The following is a 24,928-nucleotide window of genomic DNA, read 5'->3' on the forward strand; positions in this document are numbered from 1 at the left end:
TGCCCCACATGCTGGCCTGGTCACACCTTAGTGTCCCACATGCTGGCCTGGTCACCCAATAGTGCCCCCATGCAAGCCTCATTGCCCCAACTGTCCTCTATTTCCAGCCTGGTAACCTCAATTGCTGCCCACTGGCCCGGTCACCCCAACTGCCCCCTCACTGGCACGGTGACCCTCAATGGCCCCGTCCTAGCCCAGTTGCCCCCACACCAGCCTGATCACCACAAACTGTGCCCCTTCACTGGCCTGGTCACCCCACACTATCCCCTGCTGCATGCCTGGTTTTCCCTCACTGCCACCCCTGGCAGCCTGGTTGCTCCATGCATCTTGATTGGTGAGTCATTATTCAGTTGTTACTGTGAGGGTGTTGTAACCAATTTGCATATTGCCCTTTTATTAGTATAGATTGTAAAAATATTCACTCATATTGATGTAGTTAAACAACAGTATCTTTAAAACCTATGTATTATTCATCTAGGTTCAAAAGGGGTCAGTCTATGACCAAACATTATGTTTTCATACAGGCACACAAAGCCTTGCAATTTCTCTTTTTTTAAAAATGTTTTTATTGATATTTAGAGATAGAGGAAGGGAAAAGGACAGAGACATAAAACTAACAATGAGACAAATATTGCTCTGCTATCTCATGCACACCCTTAACTGAAGACTGAACCCACAACACAGACATTGAACCAGTTGTTCTCTTGGTGTATGGGATGGCACTCAACCAACTCAGCCACATGATCCAGGTTGCCTTAAGATTTCTTAAGGGCAAACGCAATCAGTATTCTGAGTCATGTCTTCAGTCCAACACTAATCCATATTAACTCTTGTTTCTCTTTCTCCTCCACATTGGCCTTCCCATAACTGCCAACCCTGTCTCTACTCTTCTTTTTGTTTTCTCTTGCAGTGTGCACCCATGGTCTGAGCCTGCCAGAACACCCTGCTCAGAGAGAACAGTGATGCTTCCTACCTGTCCTCTTTTGCTCTCACCAGAGTCTGTGTAGGGTGATTCCATAATGGCTGTAAGTAAGGCCCTGGTGTGTGTGAGGAACATTCTGCTGCTACTATGGCTTGGAGTGATTCTGTTCTCATATGGATGGTTCCAGGTTGCGTACTCCCAAAGTTATGGTCCCCCAGAAGTGGTGATTCCCTTGAAGGTAACAGGCACTGGATTTGGCATGAAGAATAAAGATTGGCTCTCTTACAGAATGCATTTTGGGGGCCAGAATCAGGTCATACACATGAAGGTCAACAAGCATTTTCTATCCAGACACTTGCGAGTTTTTACCTACACAGACCAAGGCGCTCTTCTTGAGGACCAGCCTTTTATCCAGAATGACTGCTATTATCAGGGTTATGTGGAGGGAGACCCAGAATCCGTGGTTGCTATCAGCACTTGTTTGGGAGGTTTTCAGGGAATATTACAGGCAAATGACATTGTTTATGAAATAGAGCCCAAGGCACTTTCTACCACATTTGAGCATTTCATATATAAAGTGGACAGGGAGGAGACACAGTGGCCACCTATGAGATGTGGAGTAACAGATGAAGAAATTGCACGGGAACTGAAGTTTCAAGAGAGTGTTAATTTCACTTTGATGCAGAGTGAGTATGAAGGCTGGTGGACCCACAGGCGGATTCTTGAACTGGCCGTGGTGGTGGACCACATTCGCTATATTCATCACCAAAGTAACGTCACAGCTGTGCAGTATGAAGTACTACTTGTGCTCAATACAGTACATCAGTTTTTGAGTCCACTAGACGTTGATGTAGTTTTAATGGGAATTGAGGTCTGGACTACAAAAAACCGAGTTCCAATAGGTAATATGGCGACTCTCCTGGACGATTTTTGCAAATGGAAGGATATCAGATTGAGGTACCGCATTCCGCATGATGTTGTACATCTTTTTGTAAAGCATCACTTTGGTGTTTCTGTTGGCTTAGCCCATTTCAGAAGCGTATGTAGAAGTAGGAGTTGTGGAGTTGATAGTTTCATGACCGATAATGTATATGATTTGGCATACATCGTGTCACATGAGCTGGGTCATAATTTGGGAATGGATCATGATACAGAAACTTGTACATGTGGACATCAAACCTGCCTAATGTTTTCACCTAAAGCAGTTGGAACTACATTCAGCAACTGCAGCTTTGCTGACTTCATGAACATGATGGGCTTCCTGGCAGGGCGAAATTGTATGTACATGCCATCAGATAGAGGGAACATCTTCACACCTGCACAGTGTGGGAATAGTGTGGTTGAAGAAGGAGAAGAGTGTGACTGTGGCGCTTTACAATTGTGTATGAAAGATCCATGCTGTGAGTCCAACTGCACTCTCAGGCCTGGGGCTGCTTGTGCTTTTGGGCTTTGTTGCAAAGACTGCCAGATCCTGCCAACAGGTGAAGTTTGTAGACAAGAGGAAAATGACTGTGATCTCCCAGAGTGGTGCAATGGGAACTCCCAGCATTGTCCAGAGGATGTTTACTTGCAGAACGGGCTGTCATGCAAGGGCGGTGGCTACTGCTATGAAAAGAGATGCAATAACCGTGAAGAGCAGTGCAGGAACATTTTTGGCAAAGAGGCCAAGAATGCAAATCAGAGTTGCTACACAGAAATGAACACCCGAGGTGACCGTTTTGGGAACTGTGGTTTAATGGACGCTAGATACATAAAATGTAGCATCTCAGATACCTTGTGCGGGAGGATTCAGTGTGAAAATGTGATAGAACTTCCCCATCTGATAAATCATTCTACTGTGCATTGGGCTCGCATCAATGACTTCACCTGCTGGGGTACCGACTACCACTTTGGGATGACCATACCTGACATTGGTGATGTGAAAGATGGGACAGAGTGTGGGGCAGAACATGTCTGCATCGAGAGGAAGTGTGTCCATAGGTCGCTTCTGTTAAATTTTTGCTCACCTGAGACCTGCAATATGAGAGGAGTCTGCAACAACAGACAGCACTGCCATTGCAACTATGAGTGGGATCCTCCCTTCTGCCTGGAAGAAGGCAGAGGAGGTAGTAATGATAGTGGGCCACCCCCTCAGAAAAAAAAAAATGATATTAGGCAAAAGAGCCATTATCTGCAACTACTTTGGTTGATTTCTGTATTTCTTTTTATAGGCTTGTTAGCTTTGGGTTTTGTCTTATGGAGGAGAACAGATAAGAGTAAAGAGAAGAATGTGTCATCTTCAGATGAGCACGAAGAGCAAAATGTTAATACTTTACCTAACGAAAAACAGCAAGACATCCCAATTCCATCTAAGGAAAAGCAATGAAATGTTCTACTGCATTTTAGAAAGAAAAGCAACAATTTACAGTTTCAAAAAAGAAACCAAATTTTATCCAGTCTCCCATGCACTAAGTTTTATTCTCCGGGCTGTAGAAATGTTACAGAATATTTCACAGACCATTGACCTAATCGCTGTGAATCATAATTATTTCAAATGATAAAACACTGGCCATTAAACAATTATTAAAATATCCTAATTCCTAAAATACTGCTATTTTGTATTATTTTGAGTAGTGTTAGTGTTCAATTGTTCATGGAATTAGTCCCTTTGTGTTTCCTGAGCAAAGGTAATGTGTATTTGTCGTTGCTATTGTGTCGCAATTCTTACCATCCTTGCCACTTGTACTCTGCTTTGTCACACAGGAAATGCAAACATACAAATTAAATGTCTTCTTTGCCAGTCCTCTCATTATTAGTTTCTACAATAGTTGGTAACCTGGAAAAATGTTTGATTATTATTCATGCCAGTCTTGCCTCATTTAGCTGCTCTAAACTTTACAAAGATAGTAACTGTCAGTCTGTCCATTATGAGTACATACAATACAGGGGAGGGCAAAAGTAGGTTTATAGTTTTCAGCCCACAAGAGTTTATTTTTTATCATGTATAAATTATTAGAGACCCAGGGCACCAATTTGTGCACAGATGGGGTCTCTAGGCCTGGCTGTTGATGAGAGCCATCATACCCAGTCCCTGTGGAGGTGATAGGGGCCAGCTGGCCAGGGGGCAGGAGAAACTAGGGGAGGTTAGCGGCTGGTGGGGGGAAGGAGACAATCGGGGCCAGTGGCCAAGGACAAGGGACCGAGGGAGGTTCTGCTGGCCCCAATCAGGGCCATCTGGGCCAACTGGGGGGAGAAATCATGGGAGGTTGGGCGGTGGGAGCAAACTGACCACCTAGTCATCTGGGGGGAAGGGCCATGGGAGACTGTCCATCCACAGGAGGTTGTCTGTAGGAGCACACTGACCACCAGTGGGCAGCTCCTGCATTAAGTGTCTTCCCCCTGGTGATCAGTGCACTTCTAAGTGACTGGTCGACCAGTAGTTCTGTTACTTGGTCATTTGGTCATAATGGTCGCTTAGGCTTTTATCCTATATTAATGGCCTGGTGCATAAAATTTGTGCATGGGGGAAAGGGGTGGTTCCCTCAGCCCAGCCTGCACCCTCTCCAATTGGGCCTAAATTGGCAATGGGATTTCCCTCTCACAATCTGGGACCACTGGCACATAACCACTCACCTCTGTGCCTATCTGTTCACCCCTAACTGCCTCTGCCTGCATGCCTGATCACCCCTAATTCCCTTCCCTGCTGGACTTATCTTTCCACCAACTGCTCTCCCCTGCCAGCCTGATATCACCCTCAACTGCCCTCCCCTGCTGGCCTGGTTAACCCCAAGTATCCTCCCTGATGGCCTGGTTGTCCATCAACTGTCCCCCCTCCTCCTGCTAGCCTAATCTCACTCCCAATGGCTCACACCTGTTGGCCTGATCTCACCACTAACTGCCCTCCCATGTTGGCCTGATCATGCCTCCAACTGCCTCCCCTGATGGCCTGATCTTGCCCCCAATGTCCACCCCTGCTTTTATGATCACCCCTAACTGCCTCTGCCTGGGCTCCCACCACCATGACTTTATCCAGAATGAAGTCTGATGTCCGGAAGATTGCCAGTCCACCCAGTCTATTTAGCATATTACCCTTTTAGTAGAATAGATAGATTATATAGGATAGAATTGCTTAATTGGATAAGGGGGGGGGGTCTTTTTCAGCAGGAGGAGATGCTCTTGGCAGACAAAAATACATAATCTTTATATCAGGACTGATAGCCAGACATGTGCACTATACTGCCAAACTAGTCATTAAAAAATTAAACCGCTTTCTTACACCTTATACCAAACAGTTGTTGCCCTTAAAACCCTTCCTCATCTCCCAACTTAGGTTCTACCTTTTCAGTTCACTCAGATTTGGTTCTGATTGCTCAATTTCTATGCAAGTCAACATCAAATGCTCTGCCTCCTAGGCAGCCATTGGCTTCTCCAGTTTATCCAGATTTTATTATGATTGGTCTGTTTCTATGCCAGTCAGCATCTCCAGGCCTATCTCTTGGCCTGATCAAATTGTTGGGCTGATCTGCTGCCCCCTCAGAGCCCGGAGAGGAAGAGACACACAGCTGTTGGAGATACCCAGACAGAGAGAGAGAGAGGCATGGGCTGATCAATAGCTGCCATGGAGGCTGGGAATTAGACCATGCCTCTCTCTCCACACTTCTCTCTGGGCATGATCAGAAGACTCTTAAGCCTTCAGTGCTTGGTCACTGAGCCTGCAAAGGCAAGAATCAGTTGCTGTGGTGACCCAGCACTGACTGCAGGACTGACTTCCTGTGTTTGGTCAAGCCTTCAGTCATTACAGACCCTGGGTTTTTATATATTAAGATAATAGACAGCTAATGTGCAAATAGTCATCACACCCTCACACTTTCACATGTGCCCTTGCACACTAGCACCAGAACTGTTCATGCACTCAACACTGTTGACAGGGGAATGTTGACCAGCCAGGCATAAATGAGCTTGTGAGAAAGGAATGGGGAATAGCCAAGCTGTGGCCCAGGAGAGAAGCATGCTGCCTATTCCATGATCCCATCAACCAGCACCTGTGCCTGCAGCCTGAGAGAGGGACAAGGTGCCTGCCCCATGGTCCTGAGTGCTTGTGGCTGTGGCCCAGGCAAAGCCACCCTCTAATGGTCCCCTGAGCTGCAGTTGGTCTGGGCAAAGCTGCCCTGATTCCTGGGTGCCTGCAGTTGGCCATAGGGGGAAATCCTTGGTCCTCAAGACAGAGACAGTTAGGGGTGATTAGGCCAGCAGGGGAGCAGTTAGGGGCAATCAGGCAGGCAGGCAGAGGTGATTAGGGGCAATCAGGTAGGGAGGCAAAGGGAATAGGGGTGGTTAGGAAGACAGACATGCACATGGTTAGGAGCCAGTGGTCCTGGATTGCTAGAAGCAGTCAGTCATTCCCTGAGGGGTCCTGGATTAGAGAGGGTGCAAGCTGGGCTGAGGACCCCACCGTACATAAATTTCATGCACCGTGCCTCTAGTTTATATAGACTAGAGGCCTGATGCCTGAAATTCATACAAGGGACTTGCCCCTCACAGTCCTGGATGCCTCAGCCAGCCCTATCTGCCCCAGACAGCCTTGGAAGCCCCAGATGTATCAGCCAGCCCCAGCAGCCTCTAGCAGCCCTGGCCAGCCCCCATAGTAGTTAGCAGGTCCAGCTGGACCTCAAAGCTCCTTCCAGCCCTGGCCAGCCCTCACAGTCCTCATAGTTGGACATCCCACGGGGGATCCCCGATTGGAGAGGATGAAGGCCAAGTTGAGAGACACTTTCCCGCCCACCCATGCACAAATTTCATACACTGGGTCTCTAATTAGCGCTAATATATTAATTAGAGTGAACAGTAGATCGTCCTGATGACCTTTCTGATGAAGCTCGGGTTGCAAGGGCTGGCAGGTCCTCTCACAATCAAAGACTGTTGGCTTGTAGCTGCTCAGCTGCCTGCCTGCCTGCCTGATTGCCCCTAACTGCCCGCCCCACTGACAGCCTGATCAACTCTAATTGCCTCTGCCTGCCAGCTTGGTCACTCCTCACTTGCCCATTCTCTGGCCTAGTCACACCTTAGTGCCCCCCATGCTGGCCTGGTCACCCCATAGTTCCCCCTGCCAGCCTCGTTGCCCCCAGCTGCCCTCTCCTTCTAGCCTGGTCACCCCAATTGCTGCCCACTGGCCTGGTCACCCCCAACTGTCCCCTCACTGGCCCTGTCACCCTCAACGGCCCTGTGCTTGCCCAGTTGCCCCCACACCAGCCTGATCACCCCAAACTGTGCCCCTTCACTGGCCTGGTCTCCCTCACTATCCCCCTCTGCTAACCTGGTTTTCCTTTACTGCCGCCCCTGCCAGCCTGGATGCCCCATGCATCTTGTTTGGTGAGTCATTGTTCAGTTGTTACTGTGAGAGTGTTGTGACCAATTTGCATATTGCCCTTTTATTAGTATAGATTGCAAAAATACTCACTCATATTGATGTAGTTAAACAACAGTATCTTTATTTTTTTTATAAAGTTTTTTATTTAGTGACATTTTACAGGCTAAGTACCTGTAATAAGATGTGGTCAAGCATCTATAATAACATTTCATTGCTTATACATAGTTTCTCATCCCCAAATTATCTATCATTACTTAATTTTAGGATTTTTAAAATTTTAATTTTCACTTGTAATTCTACAATATATCTATTGAAGTTTTTATTTTTTGAAAATTCTAAGAAGAGAAATATCCAATCTGAGTTTTATTGTTTAAAATAATTTTTTTTTAGAGAAAATTTTTTTAAAAATATATTTTATTCATTTTTTTTACCCCCTCCCTCCCTCCCGCACATCCCCTCCCTCCCCAGAGTTTTGTGTCCATTGGTTGCACTTATATGCATGTATACAAGTCCTTCGTTGATCTATTATCTCCCCCAGATCTTCCTCCCCTCCCTGCTGTAATTTGACAGTCTACTTGTTGATATACTGTCACTATATCTACCTTATGGTTCATCAGTTTATAATGTTCTTTATTATCCACAAATGAGTGAGGTCATGTGGTGTTTCTCTTTCATTGATTGGCTTGTTTCACTCAGCATGATGTTCTCCAATTCCATCCAGGTTGCTGCAAATGATGAGAAATCCTTCTATTTTATGGCAGCATAGTATTCCATTGTGTAGATGTACCATAGTTTTTGGATCCAATCATCTGCTGACGGACACTTCGGCTGTTTCCAAATTCTGGCTATTGTAGATTGTGCTGCTATGAACATAGGGGTGCATATATCCTTTCTGATTGGTATTTCTAGTTTCTTGGGATATATTCCTAGGAGTGGGATTACTGGGTTGAATGGGAGTTCCATTTTCAGTTTTTTGAGGAAACTCCACACTGTTCTCCACAGTGGTTGCACCAGTCTGCACTCCCACCAGCAGTGCACAAGGGTTCCTTTTTCTCCACAACCTCGCCAACACTTGTCGTTTGTTGATTTGTTGATGTTGGCCATTCTGACAGGTGTGAGATGGTACCGCATTGTTGTTTTGATTTGCATCTCTCGGATAATTAGTGACTTTGAGCATGTTTTCATGTGCCTTTTGGCCTTCCTTCTGTCTTCTTTTGAAAATATTCTATTTAGGTCCATTGCCCATTTTTTAATTGGGTCATTCATCTTCCTTTTATTTAGTTGTATAAGCTGTTTGTAGATGTTGGAGATTAAACCTTTATCAGTGGTAACATTTGCAAATATGTTCTCCCACACAGTGGGCTTTCTTGTTGTTTTGTTTCTTTTGCTGTAAAAAAGCATTTTATTTTTATGTAGTTCCATTCGTTTATTTTCTCTTTAGCTTCCATTGCGCTAGGGGTAGTATCAGTGAAGAAGTTCTTTTGGCATACGTCTGAGATTTTGTTGCCTGTGGATGCTTCTAGTATTTTTATGGTTTCCCGTCTGATGTTTAAGTTCTGTATCCATTTTGAGTTTATTTTTGTGTATGGTGTAAGTTGGTGACCTAGTTTCATTCTTTTGCATGTATCTGTCCAATTTTCCCAACACCATTTATTGAAGAGACTGTTTTGACTCCATTGTATATTTGTGCCTCCTTTGTCAAATATTAATTGAGCATAGTGATTTAGGTTGATATCTGGGTTCTCGATTCGATTCCATTGATCTATATGTCTGTTTTTGTGCCAGTACCAGGCTGTTTTGAGAACAGTGGCTTTGTAATACAGTTTGAAGTCTGGTATTGAGATACCTCCTACTTTACTCTTCTTTCTCAGGATTGCTGTGGCTATTCGGGGTCTTTTATTGTTCCAAATGAACTTTTGGAGAGTTCTTTCTAGGTCAGTGAAATATGCCGTTGGTATTTTAATGGGGAGTGCATTGAACCTATAGATTGCTTTAGGAAGTATGGACATTTTGATGATGTTGATTCTACCAATCCATGAACATGGTATGTTCTTCCATCTGTATACATCTTCCTCTATTTCTTTTTTCAGTGTCGTGTAGTTTTCTGCGTATAGGTCCTTTACTTCCTTAGTTAAGTTTATTCCTAGGTATCTTAATTTTTTTGGTGAGATGGTAAATGGAATTGCTTTTTCAGTCTCTGTTTCTATAAACTCACTGTTGGTGTATATAAATGCCATAGATTTCTTGGTTTTAATTTTGTATCCTGCTACATTGCCAAATTCATTTATTTAGCCAATTAGTTTTTTAATGGAGTCTTTTGGGTTTTTTATATACAATATCATGTTGTCTGCAAATAAGGATAACTTTACTTCTTCTTTTCCAATTTGGATGCCTTTTATTTCCTCCTCTTGTCTAATTGCAATGGCAAGTACTTCCAGTACTATGTCAAAGAGGAGTGGCGATAGTGGGCATCCCTGTCTTGTTCCTGTTCTTAGAGGGAATGGTTTTAGTTTTTGCTCATTGAGTATGATGTTGGCTGTGGGTTTATCATATATAGCTTTTATTACGTTGAGGTATGATCCTTGTACTCCCACCTTGTTAAGAGTTTTTATCAGGAAAGGGTGTTGGATTTTATCAAATGCTTTTTCTGCATCAATTGATATGACTATATGATTTTTATCTTTCAACTTGTTTATGTGATGTATCACGTTTATTGATTTGCGGATATTGTACCAACCTTGCATCTCTGGAATAAATCCTACTTGGTCATGGTGTATGATCTTTGTGATGCTCTGCTGGAGCCGATTTGCTAGAATTTTGTTGAGGATTTTGGCATCTATGTTCATGAGGGATATTGGTCTATAATTCTCTTTCATTGAGTTGTCTTTATCAGGTTTTGGTATTAGGGTGATGCTGGCTTCATAGAAGGAGTTTGGAAGTGTTCCTTCCTCTTGGATTTTTTGGAATAGTCTGAGGAGGATAGGTTTTAGTTCTTCCTTGAATGTTTGGTAAAACTCTCCTGTGAAGCCATCTGGCCCTGGGCTTTTGTTTGCTGGAAGCTTTTTGATGACTGTTTCAATTTCTTCCCAAGTCATTGGTCTATTGAGATTTTTAGATTCTTCCTGATTGAGTTTTGGAAGTTTGTATTTTTCTAGGAATATGTCCATTTCCTCCAGGTTGTTCAGTTTGTTGGAATAGAGTTGTTCGTAGTATTTTGTAACAATCCGTTGTATTTCGGTGGGGTCTGTTGTTATTTCACCACTTTCATTTCTTATTTTGTTTATTTGGGTCCTCTCTCTTTGTTTCTTGGTTAGCCTGGCTAGAGGTCCATCTATCTTGTTTATCCTTTCAAAGAACCAGCTCTTGGTTTTGTTGATCTTATGTATTGTTTTTTTGGTCTCTATGTCGTTTATCTCTGCTCTGATTTTTGTTATTTCCTTCCTTCTGCTTACACTGGGCTTTTCTTGTTGCTCCTTTTCTAACTCTTTGAGTTGTAGAGTTAGATCATCTGTTATTATTTTTTCTAGTTTTTTGCAATAGGCTTGTAAGGATATGAACTTCCCTCTCAAAACTGCTTTTGCTGTGTCCCATAGATTTTGGATTGTTGTGTTTTCATTGTCATTTGTTTCCAGGATGTTTTTAATTTCTTCCTTGATTTCTCTGGTAACCCAGTCCTTGTTTAATAGCAAGCTGTTTAGTCTCCATGTGTTTGATTTCTTTGGATTATTTTTATTGTAGTTAATTTCCAGTTTTATGCCATTATGGTCTGAGAAGATACTTGATATGATATCTATCTTCTTGAATTTGAAGAGACTTTGCCTATGTCCCAAAATGTGGTCTATCTTTGAGAATGTCCCATGTGCACTTGAGAAGAATGTATATTCTGTGGCTTTGGGGTGGAGTGTCCTGAAGATGTCAATTAATTCCAAGTGGTCTAGTGAGTCATTTAGGATTGATATTTCTTTGCTGATTTTTTGTTTAGATGATTTGTCGAAGGGTGACAGTGGGGTATTAAAATCTCCTACTATGATTGTATTGCTATTAATCTCTCTCTTAATGTCCTCCAGCAGTTTTTTAATGTATTTGGTTGCTCCTGTATTGGGTGCATATATATTTACCAGGGTTATTTCTTCTTGTTGGATTGTTCCCTTTATTATTATGAAGTGGCCATCGTTATATCTTGTTATGTCCTTCACTCTGAGATCTAATTTGTCAGATATAAGTATTGCTACCCCAGCTTTTTTTTCATTTCCATTTGCCTGGAAAACTTTTTTCCATCCCTTCACCCTCAGTCTGTGTGCATCTCTTTTTCTGAGGTGGGTTTCTTGTAGACAACAGATGTATGGGTCTTTTTTTCTTATCCAATCTGTTACCCTATGTCTTTTGATTGGAGCATTTAATCCATTTACATTTAAGGTTATTATTGATAGGTACTCATTTGACGCCATTTTTATTCTATACCCATGTTCCCTCTTCACTTCTTATTTCTTTATTTTTACAGTAGACCCTTTAGCATTTCTTGCATTGCTGGTTTGGTGGAGATAAATTCCTTCAGTCTTTTTTTGTCTGTGAAGCTCCTGATTTCCCCTTCAATTTTGATTGATAGCCTTGCTGGGTACAGTATTCTTGGATTCAGACCCTTCCTTTGCATGACTTTGTATATTTCGTCCCATTCCCTTCTGGCCTGATAAGTTTCTGTTGAGAAATCAGTTGCTAGTCTGATGGGGGTTCCTTTGTATGTAACTTTCTGTCTCTCTCTGGCTGCTTTTAAGATTATTACTTTGTCATTGTTGTTTGCCAATTTAATTATAATGTGCCTTGGAGTCTGTCTTCTGGGATTCATTTTGCTTGGGACTCTGCGGGCATCTTGGATTTGTGTGGTTTTTTTCTTTTCTATTTCAGGAAAGTTTTCTGTCATTATTTCTTGAAATACTTTTTCCATGTCTACCTCAGTTTCCTTTCCTTCTGGAACCCCTATTATTCGAATTTTGTTTTGTTTTGTCGCAAAGCTCCCGTAGGCTCTCCTCCTGCTTTTTAATCTTTATTTCTAGAAGTTGCTCTACTTGGGTATTTTTTTCCATCTTATCTTCTAGCTCACTGATCCGGTCCTCTGCTTCATCTAGTCTACTCTTGATGCTTTCTATTGAGTTCATCATGGTAGCGATGTCACTTTTCATTTCTTCTTGGTTCTTCTTCAGTTCCTCATGGCTCTTCTTCATTTCCTCATGGTTCTTCCTCATTTCTTCTTGGCTATTGTCAAATTTCTCTTCCATTCTTTTTAGCCATGCTATGATCATTACTCTGAATTCTTGCTCTGGTAGGCTGCTTACCTCTGACTCGTTTACTTCCTTTTCTGGTGATGCCTGGTTTTCTTTCACATGCAGACTATGTTTTTGTCTCCCCATGGCCTCTCTTTTCAGGAAGTCTGGTTATGTGGTATTTCTTCTCCTGCATTGATTTTTGAGGTACAAAATACAACACTACCAGGTACAACACAAGAGGCACTTAACAGGAATGTATTTACAATATTAATAACCTCTAATAAAGGTGTCCACTAGAGAAAGGCAACTTAGGGGATAGTTGAGAAGGAATAAAGGTAAAAATAAAATAAAGAAAAATTTTTAAAAAATTAAAATTAAAAAAAATAAGTAAATTAAAAAAAAAGAGGGATAAAGAGATAGAAAAAGAAGAAGAAAAAAATAATGACAAAATGAAGTTGGAAAACAGAGAAAAAAAAGAAGAGGGAGAGAGAGAGAGAGAGAGAGAGAGAGAGAGAGAGAGAGAGAGAGAAAGAGAGAGAAGAAGCAAACTAAAAGAGAAATGGGAAACAAACTATATATATGTGGAGAAAATTGCCATAGAACAACCTCTGAACCCCGCCAATGCCAGTAACAATATTTGGAGATTAATACAAACTACAATATCCACTATTATTAAGTAAGGCTATGATATACAGAAGTAAAAGAAACAAACAAAAACAGAGGATTTTTAAAAAAGAATACAAAGCAACAATAACAATACAGGAATAAGCATAACAATTTCACTAAAAAGCATAAAAATTCACAATAATCAACCTTCACACAAACAATGCGAAAAGGATAGAGGGGAGAACAGATTTTTTTTTTAACTAGTTAATATAGTGTAGAGATTGGTATTTATACACTTGGATCAGGGGTTGGAACTTAGGTCTATAAGTATAGTGAGAGCTTTAGCAGGGGATATACAGAGAGAATAGAGGAAAAACTAAAGCCAGAATGGGATAGGATAAACTGTAGACTAAAGGGTAAAGTTTAGTAAGAGAGTGATAGTGTAAAGGTTGAGTTGAGATAGGGTTGAATGATGCTATAGTAGAGATTAAAATAGAATGAAGGTTACTCCCAATGTAAAATAAAGAAAAAATAAAATGGTACTAGAGAGAGAGAAAAAAAAATAAATAAAAATTTTAAAAAAATTGCAAAATAGCAGTAGTAATAGTGATGATAGAGATTGAAAAATGTAATAATTGAAAAGGTAAAATCAAGTAAGGAAAAAAGAAAAAAATTGTTTCTTAAGTAAAAGATATGAAAAATGAAAATTAAATAAAAGATGTAAAAAATGAAAATAAAATAAAGAATAGCAAAATTAGCATAAAAATGACCAGTAGTGGTCCCTTACTTCCTCAGTTAATGTATTTGGCACTTCTGATTCTCGGACCAGACAGTCTTGCAGTTCCCAGCTTTCCACTGCACCTCAGTTTTGTAAGGTAATCCTAAATTTTAAGTAGGCTATATCTTAGTTATTTGTGTCCATTTATTTTTGATTAATTAAAAGACAAAAGAAAAGAAAAGAAAAGAAAAGAAAAGAAAAGAAAAGAAAAGAAAAGAAAAGAAAAGAAAAGAAAAGAAAAAAAAAAAAAAAAAAGAAGGGCAGTTTGTAATTCAGCTCTTAGGTGTCAGTGTTTCTGGTTTGACCTCCCAGTCTTTTTGGTTGCTCTGGCCTTCTTTCTCTATGGCTCTAGCTGGCAGGGTGCTAGCTGGCTCCCAGACTATCTCTTCTGGCTCCGATCCCTTGTTTCCAAGAAGGCAATTTCTCCCTGCAAATTCCCCGGATATGCCCAACTAGGCAGTCCTTCCCTAGTATTCCGGGGATCAGGTGCCGAGGTGTCCAGATGTTCCACCCTTGGCGGGACAGCCGAGATTCTTAACACTCTGTCCCGTGTCCCCTGGCGTTTTTTTTTAAATAAAATAAAAAATTCCCGCTTCTGGGGAAGCTTATGCCAAACCCAGCACTAGATGTCGCTGCAGCCTTCTTAGGGCTCAGCTTTGCGGGTGCTCCATGGAGGCGGGGCCGGAACTCCCCGGCTACCGTGGCTTCCCGCGCCGCGGGACCGCGATCTCTCAGGCTTTCCCCGCAAACTCTGACCTTTCCTGGGGTGACCGAAGAAATCCTTTGAATCCACGCGCCTGCGCCAACTCGGGCGTCTCAGCTACTGGATGGACCTCTCCGCAGTGGGCTTTCCTCAGAGAAGCCACTCCTTTCTCGCAGCACCGCAGCTGCCGCCGCCGCCGCCGCCGCCACCGCCGCCGCCGCCACCGCGGCCGTGCTGGCACCCGGCCAGGAAATTCTGTCCAGAGGATCGCTCCCTAGCTTCCTAGAGACCTTGGCTGCCCCTCAGCTGCTAATCAACCCTCCCTGAGCGACTCAGATGCCACTTTTATCTGTTCTGGGACCAGAGTCAGAACAAGTCCGACTGTTCGGTCGCCATCTTCAAACAACAGTATCTTTAAAACCTATGTATTATTCAGATTCAAAAGAGGTAAGTCTATGATCAATCATCATGTTTCATACAGTCACACATTGCCTTGATATTTCTCCTTTAAATATCATTTTATTGATTTTTAGAGATAGAGGAAGAGAAAAGGAGAGAGACATAGAAATAACAATAGGACAAATACTGATCTGTTATCTCATGCACACCCCTAACTGAAGATTAAACCCACAACCCTTCACAATCAAAGACTGTTGGCTTGTAGCTGATCAGCTGACTGCCTTCCTTTCTGATTACCCCTAACTGCCCCCTGCCAGCCTGATCAACTCTAATTGCCTCTGCCTGCCAGCTTGGTCACTCTTAACTTCCCCATTCCCTGCCTTTGAACCATTTGTTCTCTTGGTCTATGGGACGACACTCAACCAACTCAGCCACATGATCCAGGTTGCCTTAAGATTTCTTGAGGGCAAATGCAAGCAGTATTCTAAGTCATGTCTTCAATCAAACACTTAACCATGTTAACTCTTTTTTTTCTTTTTTTAAATTTTTTTTTATTAAATTATCATCTTTGTACATATACCATTGCCGCCCCCTCCCATATATGCCCTCCCTCCCCAGAGTTTTGTGTCCATTGGTTGTACTTATGTGCATGTATAGAAGTCCTTCAGTTGATCTCTTATCTCCCCCAGATCTCCCTAACCTCCACGCTGTAATTTGACAGTCTGTTTGTTGCTTTACTGTTCTATATCTATCTTTTGGTTCTTCAGTTTATAATGTTCTTTATCATCCATAAATAAGTGAGGTCATGTGGTGTTTCTCTTTCATTGATTGGCTTATTTCATTCAGCATGATGTTCTCCAATTCTATCCAGGTTGCTGCAAATGATGAGAATTTCTTCTTTTTTATGGCAGCATAATATTCCATTGTGTAGATGTATCATAGTTTTTGGATCCAATCATCTGCTGATGGGCACCTAGGCTGTTTCAAAATACTAGCTATTGTAAATTGTGCTGCTATGAACATAGGGGTGCATATATCCTTTCTGATTGGTGTTCCTAGTTTCTTGGGATATATTCCTAGGAGTGGGATTACTGGGTCAAATGGGAGTTCCATTTTCAGATTTTTGAGGAAACTCCACACTGTTCTCCACAGTGGTTTCACCAGTCTACATTCCCACCAGCAGTGCACGAGGTTCCTTTTTCTCTGCAACCTCGCCAACACTTGTCGTTTGTTGATTTGTTGATGTTGGCCATTCTGACAGGTGTGAGATGGTACCACATTGTTGTTTTGATTTGCATCTCTCGGATAATTAGTGACTTTGAGCATGTTTTCATGTGCCGCTTGGCGTCTTTCTGTCTTCCTTTGAGAAGATTCTATTTAGATCCATTGCCCATTTTTTAATTGGGTCATTTATCTTCCTTTTATTAAGTTGTGTAAGCTGTCTGTAGATGTTGGAGATTAAACCTTTATCAGTGATAACATTTGCAAATATGTTCTCCCATACAATGGGCTTTCTTGTTTTGTTGATGGTTTCTTTTGCTGTAAAAAAAGCTTTTTATTTTGATGTAGTCCCATTTGTTTATTTTCTCTTTAGCTTCCATTGCCCTAGGGGCAGTATCAGTGAAGTTCTTTTGGCATATGTCTGAGATTTTGCTGCCTGTGGATGCCTCTAGTATTTTTATGGTATCCCATTTTATGTTTATGTACTGAATCCATTTTGAGTTTATTTTTGTGAATGGTGTAAGTTGGTGATCTAGTTTCATTCTTTTGCATGGATCTGTCCAATTTTCCCAACACCATTTATTGAAGAGACTGTCTTGACTCCATTGTATATTCCTGCCTCCTTTGTCAAATATTAACTAAGCATAGTGATTTGGGTTGATATCTGGGTTCTCAATTCCATTCCATTGATCTATACGTCTGTTCTTGTGCCAGTACCAGGCTGTTTTGAGAACAGTGGCTTTGTAATACAGCTTGAAGTCTGGTATTGAGATCCCTCCTACTTTACTCGTCTTTCTCTGGATTGCTGTGGCTATTTGGGGTCTTTTGTAGTTCCAAATTAACTTTTGAAGAGTTTTTTCTAGGTCGGTGAAATATGCCGTTGGTATTTTAATGGGGAGTGCATTGAACCTATAGATTGCTTTAGGAAGTATGGACATTTTGATGATGTTGATTCTACCAATCCATGAACATGGTATGTTCTTCCATCTGTTTACATCTTCCTCTATCTCTTTTTTCAGTGTCGTGTATTTTCCACGTATAAGTCTTTTACCTCCTTAATTAAGTTTATTCCAAGGTATCTTAATTTTTTTGGTGCGATGGTAAATGGGATTGCCCTTTAAGTCTCTGTTTCTGCAAGTTCACTATTGGTGTATAGAAATGCCATAGATTTCTTGGCATTAATTTTGTATCCTGCTACATTGCCAAATTCATTTATTAAGTCAATTAGTTTTTTAATTTAGTCTTTTGGGTTTTTTATGTACAATATCATGTCATCTGCAAATACGGATAACTTTACTTCTTCTTTTCCAATTTGGATGCCTTTTATTTCCTCTTCTTGTCTAATTGTAATGGCTAGTACTTCCAGTACTATGTCAAACAGGAGTGGTGAGAGTGGGCAAACCTGTCTTGTTCCTGTTCTTAGAGGGAATAGTTTTAGTTTTTGACCATTGAGTATAATGTTGGCTGTGGGTTTATCATATATAGCTTTTATTATGTTGAGGTATGATCCTTGTACTCCCACCTTGTTAAGAGTTTCTATCAGGAAAGGGTGTTGGATTTTATCAAATGCTTTTTCTGCATCAATTGATATGACTATATGATTTTTATCTTTCAATTTGTTTATGTGATGTATCACGTTTATTGATTTGTGGATATTGTACCATCCTTGCATTCCTGGAATAAATCCTACTTGGTCGTGGTGTATGATCTTTGTGATGCTCTGCTGAAGCCGATTTGCTAGAATTTTGTTGAGGATTTTGGCATCTATGTTCATAAGAGATATTGGCCTGTAATTTTCTTTCATTGAGTTGTCTTTATCTGGTTTTGGTATTAGAGTGATGTTGGCTTCATAGAAAGAGTTTGGAAGTGTTCCTTCCTCTTGGATTTTTTGGAATAGTCTGAGGAGGATAGGTTTTGGTTCTTCCTTGAATGTTTGGTAAAACTCTCCTGTGAAGCCATCTGGCCCTGGGCTTTTGTTTGCTGGAAGTTTTTTGATGACTGTTTCAATTTCTTCCCAAGTTACTGTTCTATTGAGATTTTTAGATTCTTCCTGATTGAGTTTTGGAAGGTTGTATTTCTCTAGGAATATGTCCATTTCCTCCAGGTTGTTCAGTTTGTAGGAATAGAGTTGTTCGTAGTATTTTGTAACAATCCTTTGTATTTCAGCAGGGTCTGTTGTTATTTCACCTCTTTCATTTCTGATTTTGTTTATTTGGGTCCTCTCTCTTTGTTTCTTGGTTAGCCTGGCTAGAGGTTCATCTATCATCTTTATCCTTTCAAAGAACCAGATTTTGGTTTTGTTGATCTTATGTATTGTTTTTTTGGTTTCTATGTCGTTTATCTCTGCTCTGATTTTTGTTATTTCCTTCCTTCTGCTTACACTGGGCTTTTCTTGTTGCTCTTTTTCTAACTCTTTGAGCTGTAGAGTTAGATCATTTGTTACCATTTTTCCTAGTTTTTTGCAATAGGCTTGTAAAGATATGAACTTCCCTCTCAAAACAGCTTTCGCTGTGTCCCATAGATTTTGGATTGTTGTGTTTTCATTGTCATTTGTTTCCAGGATGTTTTTAATTTCTTCCTTGTTTTCTCTGGCAACCCAGTCCTTGTTTAATAGCATGCTGTTTAGTCTCCATGTGTTTGATTTCTTTGGATTATTTTTATGGTAGTTAATTTCCAGTTTTATGCCATTATGATCTGAGAATATGCTTGAAATGATTTCTATCTTCTTGAATTTGAAGAGACTTTGCTTATGTCCCAAAATGTGGTCTATCTTTGAGAATTTCCCATGTGCACTTGAGAGGAATGCATATTCTGTGGCTTTGGGGTGGAATGTACTAAAGATGTCAATTAATTCCATCTGGTCTAGTGAGTCCTTTAGGATTGGTATTTCTTTGCTGATTTTTTGTTTAGATGATTTGTCGAAGGATGACAGTGGGGTATTAAAATCTCCTACTATGATTGTATTGCTATTAATCTCTCCCCTAATGTCCTCCAGCAGTTTTTGTATGTATTTGGGTGCTCCCATATTGGGTGCATATATATTTACCAGGGTTATTTCTTCTTGTTTGATTACTCCCTTTAGTATTATGAAGTGGCCTTCATTATCTCTTATTATGTCCTTCACTCTGAGATCTAATTTGTCAGATATAAGTATTGCTACCCCAGCTTTTTTTTTTTTCATTTCCATTTGCCTGGAAAACCTTTTTCCATCCCTTCACCCTCAATCTGTGTGCATCTTTTTTTCTGAGGTGTGTTTCTTGTAGACAACAGATGTATGGGTCTTGTTTTCTTATCCAATCTGTTAACATATGTCTTTTGATTGGAGCATTTAAACCATTTACATTTAATGTTATTAATGATAGGTACTCATTTGACACCATTTTTATTCTATACCCCTGTCTTCCTTCTTTGCTTCCTATTTCTTTATTTTTACAGTAGACCTTTTTAGCATTTCTTGCATTGCTGGCTTGATGGAGATAAATTCCTTTAGTCTTTTTTTGTCTGTGAAGCTCCTAATTTCACCTTCAATTTTGATTGATAGCCTTGCTGGGTACAGTATTCTTAGATTCAGACCCTTCCTTGGCATGACTTTGTATATTTCATCCCATTCCCTTCTGGCCTGATAAGTTTCTATTGAGAAATCAGTTGCTAGTCTGATGGGGATTTTTTTATATGTAACTTTCTGTCTCTCTCTGGCTGCTTTTAAGATTCTTACTTTGTCGTTGGTGTTTGCCAATTTAATTATAATATGTCTTGGCATCGGACTTCTGGGATCCATTTTGTTTAGGACTCTGCGAGCATCTTGGATTTGTGTGGGTTTTTTCTTCACTATCTCGGGGAAGTTTTCTGTCATTATTCCTTGAAATACGTTTTCCATGTCTACCTCAGTTTTCTTTCCTTCTGGAACCCCTATTTTTCGAATATTGTTTTGTTTTGCATTGTTCCAAAGCTCCCATAGGCTCTCCTCCTGCTTTTTAATTTTTTTTTCCTAGAAACTGCTCTAATTGGGTATTTTTTTCCATCTTATCTCTAGCTCACTGATGCAGTCCTCTGCTTCTTCTAGTCTGCTCTTGATGCTTTCTATTGAGTTCTTCATAGTAGCGATGTCATTTTTCATTTCTTCTTGAGTCATCTTCATTTCTCTTGGTTCTTCTTCATTTCCTCTTGGGTCTTACTCATATTGTCAAATTTGTCTTCCATTCTTTTTAGCCATCTTGTGATCGTTACTCTGAATTCTTGCTCTGGTAGGTTGCTCGCCTCTAACTCGTTTACTTCCTTTTCTGATGATGCCTGCTTTTCTTTCATTTGTGGGCTGTTTCTTTGTCTCCCCATGGTCTCTCTTTTCAGAATGTCTATCTCCTGCTTTGATTTAAAGGCACAAAATACAACAGAACCAGGTACAACACACAAGGCACTGAACAGAAATGTGTTTGCAATATTAATAACTTCCAATAAAGGTAACCACTAGGGAAAGGCAAATTAGGGAATAGGAGATAAAGAGTAAGAGTAAAAAGAGAAGAGGGAGGGAGCAAAAAAAAAAGATAGGAAAAAGAGTGTCAAAATGAATTTGGGAAACAGGGAAAAGAAAGAGAAAGAGAGAGAGAGAGAGGGGGGGGGGGGGAATAAACTATATATATATATGGGGAGAGAATTTCAATTGAACAACCACTAATCCCAACAAATGCTGTCAGCAGTACCTGGAGAATAATACAATCTACAACATCCCCTAAATCCAGCACAGGAAGGGAAAACAGAAGTAATAAAATAACAACAAACAAAAACCAATCAAATAAGAAAATACTGAGCAACAGCAACAGCAAAAGAATAAGCAAAATACTCTCACTAAAAAGCATAAAAATACAATATAATCATCATTCCCCCAAACAGCATCAAAAGAACCGTGAGGAAAACAATTTTTTTTTTTTTTTTTTTTTTTTTTTTTTTGCTAGTCAATACAGCTCAGAGAGGGGTGTGTATGCACTTGGCACAGGGGATTGGAAATTAGATATATAAGTAGGGTAGAAATTTTAGCAGGAGGATACTGAAAGAGTAAGAAAATCTAAAGCAGGAAAGGGTTAAGATAAACATGATAGCAAAAGGGGGAAGGGTAGAAAGAGAATGATGGTGTAAAGGTCGTATTAAGTTCGGGTTAAACAATGTTACAGGAGAAATGAAAATAAAATGAAGAACACTAATTCCAATGTAAAATAAAGAGAAAATAAAATGGCACTTAAAAAAAATTAAAATAGCAGTAGTAAAAATGCTTATTGAACCTAAAAATGTAATAATTAAAAAGTTAAAATCTGCTTAACAATAACCCACAACCTTCGGACCAACTAAAATCTAGTGAGGAAAAAAGGAAAAAAAGTGTTTCTTAAGTAAAAAGATGCAAAAAAATGAAAATTTAAAATAAATAAATTTAGCAAAAAAAATGTGCAGTTGTGAAGGCCATTCACTTCTGTTATTCTATTGACACGCCCGTTTCTCAGCCCAGACAGTATTGCAGTTCCCTGCGTTCTGCTGCACCTCAGTGGCGATTCCTTAGTTTCTTGGTTTTTGATCAAATAAAACTAATAATAAACACAGTCAGTTTGTACTCCAGACCCTAGGTGGCGGTGTATGTGGATTGATGTCCCGTCTTTTTGGCTGCTCTAGCCTTCTTTTTCTGTGGCACTCAATACCGGGGGGTTGGTTGGTTGGTTGGTTGGTTGGTTTGTTTGTTTTGCCTCGGAGCTGAATCCTGGATTATTTCTCCCTGCTCTGCTTCTCAGTTTCCAGAAAAGCAGTTTCCCCCTGCTGTCTCTTAGGGTCAGCCAATCTGGGTGATCTCTCCTTTGTAATCAGAAGCAAAGTGTTGCAGGGGAAACAGCCTAGGTGCGCAATGGGCGAGTCTGCGTGCACTTACAAACAGACTGCTTTCCAACTCCTCTGTTCTCCCACCGTGCAGGATCATAATGGGTTGCTCCCTAGAGAACCCCACTGGTAGCAACCTTGGGGACCCCCATCCACTGTCTCAAATCACGCCAGACCCAACAGTGGGGGCTTCTGTGGAAGCAGATTTCCAGGGTCCCAGCGGCTGCACGGTCGCCCCAGCTGCCGCTTTCGCTTTAGCTGTTGGGACACAGACACCCGGTGTTATCCCTGGAAAAATCCAAGCTTTCTGTAGAATGTGCGTGTCCACGCCGGTCGGACAGCCCCGATTCTTAATAATCTGTTCCGTGTCCCTTGGCATTTTAAAAGAGTCCCGCTTCTGAGGAAGATTAAGCTAAACCCAGCACTAGGTGTCCCCAGGAAGGATTCTTGCTGCAGCCACAGCCTTCTTTTGGCGCAGCTCTGGCCGGGGCACACAGCGGCTGCAGTTGCTGCCGGCTCAACAGGGACCCAGAACCCTCACTCTATCCCTGAAAACTCTTACCTTTGCGTGGGTGATTGAAGAACTCCCTTGAATCCACATGTTTGTGTCGATTGGGGCATCACAGCTGCTTGATGGTCTCCTCTGCTGTGGGTTTTCCAGGTCTCAGAGAAGATCCTCCTTTTCTCAACAAGCATTTTCTATCCAGACACTTGCAAGTGTTTACCTACACAGACCAAGGCGCTCTCCTTGAGGACCAGCCATTTGTCCAGAATGACTGCTATTATAAGGGATCTGTGGAGGGAGACCCAGAATCCCTGGTTGCCCTCAGTACCTGTTTGGGAGGTTCTCAGGGAATATTACAGGCAAATGACGTTGTTTATGAAATAGAGCCCAAGGCACTTTCTACCACATTTGAGCATTTCATATATAAAGTGGACAGGGAGGAGACACAGTGGCCGCCCATGAGATGTGGAGTAACAGATGAAGAAATTGCACAGCAACTGAAGTTTCAAGAGAATGCTAGTTTCACTTTGGTGCAGAGTGAGTATGAAGGCTGGTGGACCCACAGGCACATTCTTAAACTGGCAGAGGTGGTGGACCACACTCGCTATCTTCATCACCAAAGTAATGTCACAGCTGTACAGTATGAAGTACTACTTGTGCTCAATGCAGTATTTCAGTTTTTGAGTCCACTAGATGTTGATGTGGTTTTAATGGGAATTGAGGTCTGGGCTGCTAACAACCCACTCTCAATAGATAAAATAAACAAGCTCCTGTCGGATTTTTGCAAATGGAAGGAAACCAGCTTGAGTAACCGCATTCCTCATGATATTGCACATCTTTTGGTAAATCGTTCTTATGGTATTCGTCTTGGCTTAGCCTATATAAAAGTCGTACATGTAGAAACACTTTAAATTGTGGAGTTGATAGTTTCATAACCAATGCGCTGTATTATTTTGCATACATCATGTCACATGAGATGGGTCATAATTTGAGAATGGATCATGATGAAACAACTTGTACATGTGGACATAAAAACTGCATAATGGCTCCAACAAAAGCAAGTGCAACTAGATTCAGCAACTGCAGCTATGCTAACTTCATGGACTGGATGGGCTTCCTGGCAAGTCAAAATTGTATGTACATGCCATCAGATAGAGGGAACATCTTCACACCTGCACAGTGTGGGAACAGTGTGGTTGAAGAAGGAGAAGAGTGTGACTGTGGCACTTTACAATTGTGAATGAAAGATCCGTGCTGTGAGTCCAACTGCACTCTCAGGCCTGGGGCTGCTTGTGCTTTTGGGCTTTGTTGCAAAGACTGCCAGATCCTGCCAACAGGTGAAGTTTGTAGACAAGAGGAAAATGACTGTGATCTCCCAGAGTGGTGCAATGGGACCTCCCACCATTGTCCAGAAGATGTGTACTTGCAGAACGGGGTGTCATGCAAGGGCGGTGGCTACTGCTATGAAAAGCGATGCAATAACCGTGAAGAGCAGTGCAGGAACATTTTTGGCAAAGAGGCCAAGAGTGCAAATCAGAGTTGCTACACAGAAATGAACACCCGAGGTGACGGTTTTGGGAACTGTGGTTTCAGGTACTCTAGATATGTAAAATGTAGCATCTCAGATACCTTGTGCGGGAGGATTCAGTGTGATAATGTGATAGAACTTCCCCATCTGATAAATCATTCTACTGTGCATTGGGCTCGCATCAATGACTTCACCTGCTGGGTTACCGACTACCACTTTGGGATGACCATACCTGACATTGGTGATGTGAAAGATGGGACAGAGTGTGGGGCAGAACATGTCTGCATCCAAAGGAAGTGTGTCCATATGTCATATCTGATAACTTATTGTTCACCTGATAGCTGCAATATGAGTGGAGTCTGCAATAACAAACATCACTGCCATTGCAACCTGGAGTGGGATCCTCCCAACTGCCTGGAAGAAGGCAGTGGAGGTAGTATAGATAGTGGGCCACCCCCTCGAAATAAAAGGATTAAAATTTGGCCAAAGAATCATTACCTGCTACTACTCTCATTGATTCATTTTATTTTTTTATTATGCTTGCTAATTTTTTGGGTTTTTAACTTTCACTACAGGTATAATTGAAAAGTAGAATGTGCCAACTTCACATGAATAAAAACAGCAAAATGCCAAGATTTTAGCTACAGAAGAAGAGCAAGTTGATGCACTTTTATCTAAGGAAAAACAGCAAAATGTTCTACTGCTTATTGAAAGAAAAGGAACAATTGACTATTTCAAAGGAGTTCAGTCTGACCCAATTTTCTGTGTACTAAATGTTAGTCTCCTGGCTATAGAAATGTTACAGA

The 24,928-nt window shown here is 41.1% G+C and overlaps 1 protein-coding gene across 1 annotated transcript; it reads left to right on the top strand.

The window, feature by feature from the left end:
- Window positions 1-962: 962 nt before the first annotated feature.
- On the top strand, window positions 963-24,707 carry LOC311623318 (disintegrin and metalloproteinase domain-containing protein 20-like; the record flags this gene model as incomplete). Its single annotated transcript, XM_084885327.1, is given in 5 exon segments — window positions 963-1,004; window positions 1,008-3,177; window positions 22,751-23,487; window positions 23,490-23,831; window positions 23,835-24,707. Coding segments are annotated over 5 exon segments (4,164 nt in total).
- Window positions 24,708-24,928: the final 221 nt, after the last annotated feature.

This window comes from Pipistrellus hanaki (genome assembly GCF_964339955.1).
Source record: "Pipistrellus hanaki genome assembly, chromosome: 5".
In the NCBI taxonomy this organism is placed as follows: Eukaryota; Metazoa; Chordata; class Mammalia; order Chiroptera; family Vespertilionidae; genus Pipistrellus; species Pipistrellus hanaki.